The sequence below is a fragment of the Saimiri boliviensis genome, chromosome 10 (assembly GCF_048565385.1).
Source record: "Saimiri boliviensis isolate mSaiBol1 chromosome 10, mSaiBol1.pri, whole genome shotgun sequence".
Classification (NCBI taxonomy): Eukaryota; Metazoa; Chordata; class Mammalia; order Primates; family Cebidae; genus Saimiri; species Saimiri boliviensis.
Window position 1 is genome coordinate 72,074,404 of NC_133458.1, and position 11,889 is coordinate 72,086,292.

Here is an 11,889-nt window from a genome sequence, read left to right on the forward strand (position 1 = left end):
GTTTCAAATGCAGTTCACCACAGCATATAAAAGAAACTACTCTCAGAGAGCAATATAAGAAGACTTCTCTCCCAAGTAAATGACCTCACTGATCACTTTCTTTTTGCTTTGTCTGGGAGAAAATGCAGTCACCTCTTGTAAGCACATAATTTTCCATTAACTTTAGTCCTGGCTTCGTTTTACCTTCCCGTCTACTTGGACTTGATTTTTATATATCTTGTTGGATTGCAAATATAAGTATATATGAAGTGAGCTTTCAAAAATCCCAGAAAGAGGTGAGTGCAAATGAAGACATAAAAACACAAGCTCCCAAGTAGTAAAAACGAACATTTCATTTTCCCTGACTCGTTACTTAGCTAAAAATCAACTGCCCGTGATATATGACACTTCTACTATTATATAGAAATATAACCAAAAAGTTGAAACAACTTCCGTAACACTTATTTTACTTTTTTTTTTTTTTTTGAGACAGGGTCTCACTCTGTTGCCCAGACTGGAGGGCAATGGCATGATCTCGGCTCACTGCAATCTCCACCTCCTGGGTTCAAGTTATTCTTCTGCCTCAGCATCCTGAGTAGCTGGGATTACAGGTGCCCACCATCACGCCTGGCTAACTTTTTTTGTATTTTTAGTAGAGACAGGGTTTTTCTATGTTGGCCAGGCTGGTCTCAAACTCCTCAGTTGATCTGCCTGCCCCAGCCTCCCAGAGTGCTGGAATTACAGGCATGAGCCACTGTACCGGGTCACTTATTTTACTTATTATTACTCAAGTCTTATACTCCATTTTCTATGCCCACGTCTCAATTTACGTTCCTCAATTATTTTACCTCCAAATAAAGTAAAATTATTTACATCACCTGCAGATACAAAACTAACAGCAAGAAACGGGTACCTCGTCCCACCTACTTTAGGGAATTCATACCAAGCCTTGTACTTTGGTTGCATGCAAATTTAGTGCAAAGAAAAGGTCAAGGCCTACTGGACTTGAAAGAGTTAAGTTGAAGGATTCAAAGTTGAATCCTAGTGATGCTTACAGAAACTGCTGAAAACAGTTATAGATATGTATACACACACAAACACCTGTGTGTTCATATGCACACATACATGAGCCCACACACCCAGAGTTCTTTCCTAAGGATGGAACTCGGAGTAATTACAGAAAAAGAAAAAAGCCACTTAGGCCACAGAGTCTAACAACATGAAGAAGCCTACAGATTTGGGGAGCCTGGAGAAACTTAAGTCATAGAACAGCATTTAAATACATTTGTCTGCTTACAATTTCCATTGCAAATGTGATTAGTTTGCTTGAATAAATAGGAATATGATGTGTTGGCCATGTTTTCCTCTTGAGGGTTATCACAGAATTTTGATTAAGGACAAATGTTTGAAATGTTAGGTATATTTAAGATCACTGCACTTAAAATGAGCTAAGAAGTTGTATAGGCTTGATTAGAGGGCTGCCTTCGTGAACTTAAATTAAAAGCAATAAATTCCAAATGACTCAAGTGATTGAGACTAAATATGGTATTCTGCCAGAGAAGTTAAAATGCAGTCCAAAGAAACTGAAATGGTGTCCAGGTTTCAAGAAATGGTGAAAGAGGAAAGGTCAAGTGTTGGAGTTGCCTTTCCTCTGGGTTAGTGAATGATTCACATTACACAGAATCCCTTTCAAGTACAACTTCACAGGCGTCACAGGCTCCCAGGACAATCTGTTTCATCGTTTCCAAAAAGAAGCCTCTCAAATGCTCCGAGGCGGGTATCTAAGTGCTGTCAGATGGGGAGAGGGAGGGGGAAGATGGGGATGATGGGAGAGAGGGGAGGGAGAGAGTCCCTGGACTTTTTATTCACAAAGGCGCAGGCCAAGTCTCCCAGACAGTTTCCAAAACGGAAGTCAAAGTGACTTCCCCGCCCGCGGGAGGGCGGAGCCCTTGAAACGTAATAGGATCAGGCTTCAGCCTGGGCTGTGGCCCCGGTGAGGAGAAGGCCGGGTCAACGACCACCGGGGTCAGAAGCAGGAGCTCGCTGGGGAGGTCGAGAGGACAGGCAGAGCTTCCCTGCCCGGGGTGCACCAGGCCCCAGTCGCGCTCACTCCTCCTCGCCCGCCCTGGTTCAGCCCCATCAGGCACCAACAGCTCCCCTCCCCGGCCAAGTGGGAGTGTCCGGCCCGCAAAGTTTCCAATCCGAGGTCCGGCCTCGGTCTCCGCACGGTCCGCCTGTGCTGCCCCAGAGTAGTCGTCCCCTCCCTTCCGCAGCTGTAAGGTGGAACGGCTGCCCGGCACCCTATTCTGCTCCCCATGTGGCACCAACCCAGGCACGTGAGCGCCCGAGCCTCTCGCGCCCCCATGTTGATCCGGCCGGCGCGCTCCCCTCGGCCTCGCGGCCGCGCTTACCTTGGCGGCCGCCATGCTTCGCCCCGGGTGCGTTCGGCTGCGGGACCCACTGACTGGCTGGCTGGCGCTCGGGGCCCAGGCGGCTCACTTCCAGTCCCGGCGGCGGCGGGGCGGCGACACGGCCCGACAGCGTGCGCGCTTGGCCTGCCTCCCTACGCCCTCCCGCCGGCGCGGGTCATGCGGGCGCCGCCAGCCCATTGGCTGGGCCCAGCCTTGGCCGCCCGGCTGCGCGTGATCCGGCGGCCTCTGCCCTGCGGCCGGGGAGGGCCCAGAGCCTGGGGCAGTGGCGGGACAGGGACACGTGACTCCCGCTGCGCTGTCCAGCAGCGGCGGCCTCTGCGGCGTTGCGAGCAAGCCTGTCAACTGAGGGCAGGTGGCCCCACCAGGGAAGCTGCTGGCTTCTGCTGATACCAGGGGCTACTGGGCCCTCAGGCCGATGGGAGGGGCAAGTAACGATAGACGGTGCACAGACGTTCTGGAGAAGTGGAGAACTCCACTAGGAACACCTGCTTCACCAGGTGTTTTGTTTTGTTTTCATTTTCCCCCTGTGTGTTCTCTTTGAAGGGGCTCCCCTTTACACTGGATCCAAAAAGCCTTTGATCCAAAAGCATTGACTTAGAGAGATTGCAAGTATTGCTGGCAGGCCTACTTTTAGATCAAAATTGGTAAACTCTAAGAACCCAACAAATGAATGTAGTGCAGAACATATATTTATGGGACTACTTCATTTCAGCCCTACCTGTTAAAACAGTACAGGTCAATAGCCTGACCAACATGAAGAAACCCTGTCTCACTAAAAATACAAAATTAGCCGGGCGTAGTGGTGCATGCCTGTAATCCTAGCTACTCAGCAGGCTGAGGTAGGAGAATCGCATGAGCTCAGGAGGCAGAGGTTAAGGTGAGCCGAGATCAAGCCATTGCACTCCAGCGTGGGGAGCAAGAGCAAAACTCTCTTAAAAAAAAAAAAAAAGTACAGGTCATAAGGGCTGGGATCAAAAGACAAAAGACTTCCCCCCAAATAGGCCCTACTAAAAATAAACCAGAATTTTAATTGAAAATTTGCTTATATGACCTCCAGGCCTTATCCCTCTTCATCAGGATTTCATTCATTTGTCCTTGTAATCAAAATTTATAAGACAATGGTGATCAGGGAAAAGGACTTTCAATGTGTTGTAGGTTGTGGATGTAATATGTCAGCAAAAAGCACTTACTACTAATCAGTTTAATTCATTAACATTGATTGCCTGCACACTATGTGCTAGGCCCTGTGCTTGGTGCTGGAAACCCCAAAATGACTTTTAAGAGCTGGTCCCAACTCTAAAAGAGCTTCAGGGCTATTGGGAAAGAATCACATAAATGTTTACTTCAGTATAACCTGTTAAGGCAACGTATTGTTTCCGGGGCATGATGAGAATACTGAGTACCGGGGAAGCCTCCTAGAGGTGATGCCTAAGCTGAGTGCAGGAAAGTGGCTGTGTCCAGTGGGGAAGAAAAGGACACAGTATTCCATCCTGAGAAAATGAGGAGAGGCAGGAGGCTCAGGAATTGCTGAGGAACCACAAGTGGTCAGTCATGAAAGATGTATTAGTTCTCACACTGCTATGAAGAAAGACCTGAGACTAGATATTTTATAAAGAAAAAGATTTAATTGACTAACAGTTTCACATTGCTTGGGAGGCCTCAGGAAATTTACAATCATGGTGGAAGGCACCTCTTCACAGGGCTGCAGTAGCGAGAATGAGTGCCAAGCAAATGGGGGAAAAAAACCATCAGACCTCATAAGAAGTCACTATCACAAGAACAGCATGGGGGTAACCACCCCCATGATTCAGTTATCTCTCACCAGGTCCTGCCCATGACACGTGGGGATTATGGGAACTACAATTTAAGATGAGATTTGGGTGGTGACACAGCCAAACCATATCAAAAGGTAACTTGAGCTTGAGCTATGGGACTGGTGGAAGGAGTCTGGGCCAGCAGGCAGGGGCTGTGTTATGGTGGGTCTTAGGTGCCTTGCTGAAGGCCATGTACCTTAACTGAAGGGTTTTAAGTCAGGAAGCAGCATGGCTAGGTTTTCAATTTAGAAAGATCTCTCTATGGTCTGAATGTGGCCCCCAAAATTGATGTATTGGAAACAATCTCTAATGTATCAGTGTCGGAAGTTTGGATTCTTTGGGAGGTATTTTCATCACAAGGGCTCTGCCCTCATGAATGGATTGATGCTGCCATAAAAAGAGATTTAGGGAGTGGGTTCACTCTCTCTTGCTCTTCTGCTCTTTTGCTATATAAGGACATAGCATTCCTCACCTTTGAAGGACACAACATTCAAAGAGCCATCTTGAAAGCAGAGAGACCAGGCCATAACCTGCCAGCACCTTGATCTTGGACTTCCCAGCCTTCAGAACTGTGAGAAATACATTTCTGTTCTGTTATTTTATTCTCAGGAATTTCCTTAGAGCAACACGAAATAGGCTAAAACATTCTGCTTGCTGTATGGAGGATTCTATGTCCCAACTGAACTACAGGGATATACAGACGAGACAGGCTGGGGAGGGACTAGGACTAGAAGAATACATAGAATGTAAAATTAGTGGGCCATCATGACTGCTTATATGTGGGGTTGGGAGGGAATAAGGGACTTGTCCCATATTGCACATAGACTTGTGGTATGGGTATCTGGAGAAATACTTGAGATAGGTAATACAAGAAGAATGTTTTGAGATGTGTGTGTCTGTCTGTAAGGAGAATGTATGTGCAACATATAAATTATGCTCTAGAAGACAGAGAAAGAAGCATTACAGAAAGAAGCAACTAGTTAATCTACTCTCAAGAGGTTCGACAAAGTCCAGAAGACTTGAACATGTTCATAGACAGAGAAGAAAGATCAGCCAAAAGTAAAAGAATAAAGACAAAACAAAATCAGCAGAATTGTTAGAGAAAACTATGACAAGGGAACTAGTCTAAAGCTCCTGTGGAGGATGGCCCCAGCTGCTACAAGGGGAGTTAAAAGGTGCCGAGAAAATATAACCTCGTGTAAAGAACAAAATCACATCATGTACCACATATTTATTCTCGAGGGCATCACTAAAGCTCTCCTTTTATAATATAAATGATCCACAAAATTTTAATATAGTAAAATATACATGAACCATTTTAAAATGTACTGTTTAGTAGTGAGATACATTCACATTGTACAGTCAATCTCCAGAACTCTTTTCATCTTGCAAAACTGAAACTCTGCACTCATTATACAACCACTCCTTTTTCTCCATCTCCCAAGCCCCCAACAACCACCATTCTACTTTTTGCTCCTATAAATCTGACTACCCTAGGTACCTAATAAATGGAATTATATGGTGTTTGTCTTTTTGTAGCATAATGTCCTCAAGGTTCATATATGTTATAGTGTGTGTCAGAAGTTCCCTCCTCTTTAAGGTTGAATAATATTCTATTAACTTTTTTTGATAGAAAAAGAATCAGGAGCCCATTATATTTTTTCTTAAAATTTTTGAAAATTCAGAAAATTATAGTAATGGCCAAAAAAATCACTGATAATCCTATCAACAGACTTAGCCATTATCAACATTCTACTGTATTTTTTTCATGTCTTGCTGTGATTATGTGTATATATTGAGACATATTTATTTTACTTTATATTTTGTTTTTGTATTTCTTGAGCCAGGGTCTCGCTCTATCATACAGGCTGGAGTGCAATGGCATGATCTCAGCTCATTGCAACCTCCTACTCTTGGGCTCAAGGGATCCTCTCACCTTAGCCTCCCAAGTAGCTGGAACCACAGGCTACTTGGGAGGCTGAAGTGAGAGGATCCCTTAATACTGCCACACCCATCTAAATTTACATTTTTTGGTAGAGATGGGGTTTTGCCATATTGCCCAGGCTGGTTGCAGAGTTGTGTGTTCAAGCAATCCGCCTGCCTCAGCTTCCTAAAATGCTGAGACTACAAGCGTGAGTCACCGTGCCTGGCCTATTTTATTTTATTACTTGTTTTAAAGACTCTTTTCCAGGTTGGAGTGAACTAGCATGATCTCAGCTCACTGCAGCCTTGACCCCTGGGGCTCAATCAGCCCTCCCATTTCAGTCACCCAAGTAGCTGGCACCACAGGCACACACCACCACGCCCACCTAAGTTTTGTATCTTTTGGTAGAAATGGGGTTTTGCCAGACTGCCCAGCCTCATCTTGATTGAACTACTGCACTCAAACGATCCACCCACCTTGGCCTCCCAAAATACCGAAATCATAGGCATGAACCACCCACCTGACCATATTTTTGCATTTAAAACAATGAATTATAAGCTGTGTTAGTTTCCTGTGGCTGCCATAACAAATTACCACAAACTCGAGAGCTTAAAACAATAGAAATTTGTTCTCTTACCATTATGAAGGCCAGATGTCCGCAGTGAGTCTTGTGGGGCTAAAATCAAGGTGTCAGCAGGACTGTGCTCTCTCAGAGGCTTTACAGGAGAATGTTTCTTTGTCTTATGTAAGGGCTCATGACATCTTCCTTCACCTTCAAAGCCGGTGGGCATAGCATCATATCTCTGACTCTGCTTTTATCACATGGCCTCTTCTTTTTTTCTTTTTCTTTTCTTTTCTTTTTTTTTTTTTTTTGAGATAGAGTCTTACTCTGTCACCCAGGGTGGAGTGCATTGGCCTGATCTCCGCTCACTGCAACCTCCACCTTCCAGGTGGAAGTAATTCTCCTGATTCAGCCTCCTGAGTTCCTGGGACTACAGGCGTGTGCCACCACACTTGGCTAATTTTTGTATTTTTAGTAAAGACAGGTTTCTCTATGTTTTCACTATGTAGTCCCAAAGTGCTGGGACTACAAGCTTTAAGCCACTGTGTTCAGCCTCTACCTCCTTTTTATAAGGACATGTATAATTGCATTTAGAGCCCACTTAGATAATCCAAAGTGCTCTCTCCACTTCCAGATCCTTAATTTAATCACATCAGCCAAGTTTGTGTCACATACAGTACCATTCAAAATCTCTAGGGATTAGGATCAGGATATGGACATATTTAGGGGGGCTATCATTCAGTCTACCAAACCTACCACACCATGGATATATATTGTAAAAGTGTATTTCAATTTACATTTGGAGTCATACTTGCTTGATTAAGCTCCCCTCTTCATTCTACAATTTCCCAAAATATGAAATTTTTAAAATGTTAAATTGTCATGAACCTAGAAATAAAGAAGTCAAAGCTGCACCGTGGCTTCTATTTCACCTGTAAATAATAGCATGATGTGACACATCATCTAAGAAGATAAAGTATGAACTGGCTGAGCATCTTCCATTTTGTCTTATCCTGACAGCTTTACATGCCATCCTGAATTTTGACTGAAAAGACCCTGTTATGAATTGAATTGGGTCACTCAAAAGTCTTAACCCCTCAGTACCTCTGTGTTAGTTTGTTCTCATGCTGCTAATAAAGACACACCCAAGACTGTGTAATTTATAAAGGAAAGAGGCTAAATTGGCTCACAATTCAGCATGGCAGGGGAGACCTCAGGAAACTTATAATCACAGCAAAAAAGGGAAGCAAAAATGTCCTTCACGTGATGGCAGGAAGGAGAAGTGCTGAGCAAAGGGGGAAAAGCCCCTTATAAAACCATCAGCTCTCATAAGAACTCAGTCATTATCATGAGAACAGCAGCATGGGTGTAACTGCCCCCATGATTCTATTACCTCCCACTGGGTCCCTCCCACAACATGTGGGGATTATGGAAACTACAATTCAAAATGAGATTTGGGTGCAGGCATAGCCAAACCATACCAGTGAGGTTTCAGGACATACTTTGTCCTGAAAATGTTACCATTGTCTGTAGCAAACCTGACAGAAATATTAGTTCATTGCATAGAATATTTGGTACCTTTAATTACAGTCCTATATGAGCTCAGTAAAGTAAAATTGACTTTTCAGGGGAATGACATCAAAAGCCTTTAAAGAGGTCAAATCCAGTTTCTTTGGCCCAATTCTGATCTTATTTGGAAGTTAAAGTCGTAATTAGCTGATTTCGTACTATAGCAGAGTGGGTCCTTAATCCAATATGAACTGCTGTTCTTGTAAGAAGACACAGAGATACACTGGGAGAGTCCCATGTGTTAACAAAGGCAGGGATTAGAGGGATGCAGCTGCAAGCCAAGGAATGTCAGGGATCAACAACCCCCACCCTTCACCTCCTGCCCCGAGAAGTTAGCAGGAGGCAAGAAAGAATGCTACCCAGAGTCTCAGAGGTATCGTGGCCCTGCTGACAACTCAGTTTGTGATTTCTGTCCTCCAAAACTGTTAGAGAATAAATTTCTGTTGTGTGAGGGCAACCAGTTAGTGGTACTTTGTTACAACAGCCCTGGGAAACTAGTACAGGCCCCAAAGCCACCTGTGTTTTATAGCACCATATGCCAACCTTGTCAGCTGGGAAAGCAGCCAACTCAAATCATGGGGAATGCTATATGCTAACAAGGCATACAGCTTGAGCATGAGCCCAAACCATGGGAGTTCAGAACAGTGACTAACATGGCCTGCTCTAAGCTTTCACCTTTTCCAGAATACCTGTGCCTTGTAGATGCCCTTTGACCATACTCTTACGCTATCTGATTCTCTTCAACTTCATTAAAACAAACAAGAAAACAAAGGCACCATTACTACTACCAGCATGCTCTCCAGATTGGATTGCTAGAAAGGGTATCCAGCAACAATGCTTGCCAAGCACGTCGTCGACAGGAAATTTTAGACAACTAACTACGGATTGCAATAATGTTTCTTTATGTGGATAGCAGTTGCAAAGGTAATGCCAGGGCTGGTAAAGGACATTAGTGTGACAGAGTGAAAGGAGCACCATGTGAATAAGAACCTCCCAAATTCTGACCTTACAACTGAGACTCTGCAACTGAAGAACACAGAGGGGCCCTCTGATGCATTCATTTGGGTTTGGAATCCTGCCGAGTGTCAGATCACTCATGACAGGATTTCCCTAAGAGTGGGCTAAAGGTAGATCAGAAATGAATGTGACCTAGCTTCTTAATAGACCCAAAGGAGAGAGTTGTGTCAACATTTCAGAGTTAAGAGAGAAGGAAGGGGAGGTAGGAAGTGAGTCAGGATGAGGAAACATAAGACACCTTGGGAAAGTGTAACTGGAAACAAATCCCCAAAGCTTCGAGATAAAATGCTCTGAGAGCAAAGGCTTAAACAGCTAGTTCCTCAGAGCAGAGCAGAGCTACGTTGCTTTCCAGAAGCTCAAGGAGAGAATCCCTTTTCTCTTTCCTTTTCAGCCTCCATCTCCATTACTTGGTTCTTCACCCTCTTTCTTCATCTTCAAAGCCAGCAACAGAAGGGCTAGTTCTCATATGACATTACTCTGATCTCATTTTCTGCCTCCCTCTTCCACATCTGAGGATCCTCGTGATTGCACTGGGTTCACCCTGATAATCTAGGACAGCCTCCCAATGTTAGAGTCAGTTGGTTAGGTTATTAGTTTGCTAGAGCTGTCAAAATAAAATTCCAGAGACCAGATGGCTTAAACAACAAAAAATTCAGTCTCACATTTCTGGAGGCTAGAGTCTCAGGTCAAGTGTCATCAGGGTTGCTTCCTCCTGAGGCCTCTCGGCTTGCAGACAGCCAGCTTCTTCCTGTGTCTTCCCTCTGTGCATATCTGTGTCCTAGTCTTTGCATGTAAGGACGTGAGTCATATTGGATTAGGATCCCTCTTAATGACCTCATTTTAACTTAATTACCTCTGTGTAAACCCTATCTCCAAATAACAGTTACCTTTCAGGGTACCGAGGGGTTAGAACTTCAACATAGGAATTTTAGGACACAAGTCAACCCATAACAATTAGTAGCTTTAAATCTATCTGCTATCTTAATTCTCATTTGCCGTGTAGTATGACATATTCATAGGTTTCAGGGATTGGGACATGGACATGTTTGGGAAGCCATTATTTTGCCTAACACACCTTGTCCTGAAAATGTTACCATTGTAGCAAACCTTAGAGAATATTAGTTACTTGAATAGAATATTTGGTACCTTTAACCACAGTCCTATATGAGCTCAGTAAAGTAAAATCGACTCTTCAGGGGAATTACATTGAAAGCCTTTAAAGAGGTCAAATCCAGTTTCTTTGGCCCAGAAACAGAATCCCTCTTAGTCTTGCACCAAGCCCAAGTCTGTGTTTATGAATCTGGCTAAGGTCCCTGGGCCCAGCAATACCACTCAAGTCAGTGACAAATCAAGCTTAGGCCACCCTGGTTTCTCAGTGCACTCAGAGGTGTATATCAGAACTGGCAGGTGCTTCAGCAGCCCAGCATGTGTCCAACAAGAAGTAGCAGCAGCCAGAGATGTACACAGTGAGCTCTTGGACCCTGGCCATCTCACAGCAAGGAACATTTAAGTACAGAAGTTCCTTTTGTAAGCATTCCTAAAACTCTTTATCACAAGTCCTACAATGTTTCAAGAAATTAAGTGTTAAGTAAAATAATCTTACCAAAACTGGTTTAAGGAAGGAGACCTGTGTTTTTATGAAAACATTTTATTCAAATATTATTTCTCTCTTTTGTATTTTCCTTTACAACTAATCATGATGTTAAAAGAGAGAGAGAAAGAGAGAGAGAAAGAGATTGGCTCTTATTATTTCCCCCTCAATCTCTCTCCGATTGTCTGTCTAAATAACCTAAGCTAGCATGGTGAAATAGAAATCAGACAGATTTTTATTTGAGTCTCATCTCTGCTATTTATAGCTGTGCAACCTTTGGTCAGTTATTAACTCTCTGAGCCTTGGTCTTCTGATTTGTTAAACAGAGATTAAAAAAAAAACATCAATTTTGCAAAGTTGCTATGATATTGAATGTACCTAAACATTTGATACATAGAAATCTATTATAAATACTACTAATAATACTAGAATGAGAGGGTCAGAACCGCTGTTTCTTAAGATGCCTTCCAGCTAACTTTCTAGTATTCCACTACACAGATGAAGAACATTTATATCTACTCTTGCTTTCCCAGGATCTTTCTAAAGAAGAAAGGGGAGGAGGGTAGAGAAGGGGAGGGAGGTAGATCCATTTTAGAAGTGAAAAATCTACTTTCGAAGCTGGAAATTTAAACTCAGATAAAGTAGAGAACATGAAAGCACTTGAGTATTTAAGAACAACCTATTAGTGTTAGCTGTAGGTTTCCAATTTGGAGGTACTGGACCAGACTATTTGTGTCTGAACTTGTTTGTCAGTTGGATACAATCACAGCTCCAGCCTCAGGGTCACCAGCCTCTGCAGCACATTTGTTTACTTCCTGCTGCTACTGCCTGAGTCCATTAAGGACCCATTGCTAGAAATGGATGCAGCACATCCAGTCTCCAGCGACTCTTGCAGGTGGCAGAGCTAATTCTTTTTAGGTTTCAGTGCAACAAAGAAGATCTCAAAACAGCAAAGTTTAAGATTGAAATGAAACTCACTGTTATATCAAAAGAAAGAGAGG

At 43.6% G+C, this 11,889-nt stretch overlaps 1 protein-coding gene across 2 annotated transcripts in view; it reads right to left on the reverse strand.

Annotated features, from left to right (window-relative positions):
* SLC25A13 (solute carrier family 25 member 13) overlaps positions 1 to 2,593 on the reverse strand; it is a 203,157-nt gene extending 200,564 nt beyond the window's left edge. For both annotated transcript variants that reach the window (XM_010345554.3, XM_010345546.3), the window contains exon 1: positions 2,391 to 2,593. Coding sequence is in view for 1 of the 2 variants with exons in the window: in XM_010345546.3 (XP_010343848.1) it covers positions 2,391 to 2,405 (15 nt within the window). In the remaining variant the exon portion in view is untranslated. The remainder of the gene's footprint in view (positions 1 to 2,390) is intronic.
* Positions 2,594 to 11,889: the final 9,296 nt, after the last annotated feature.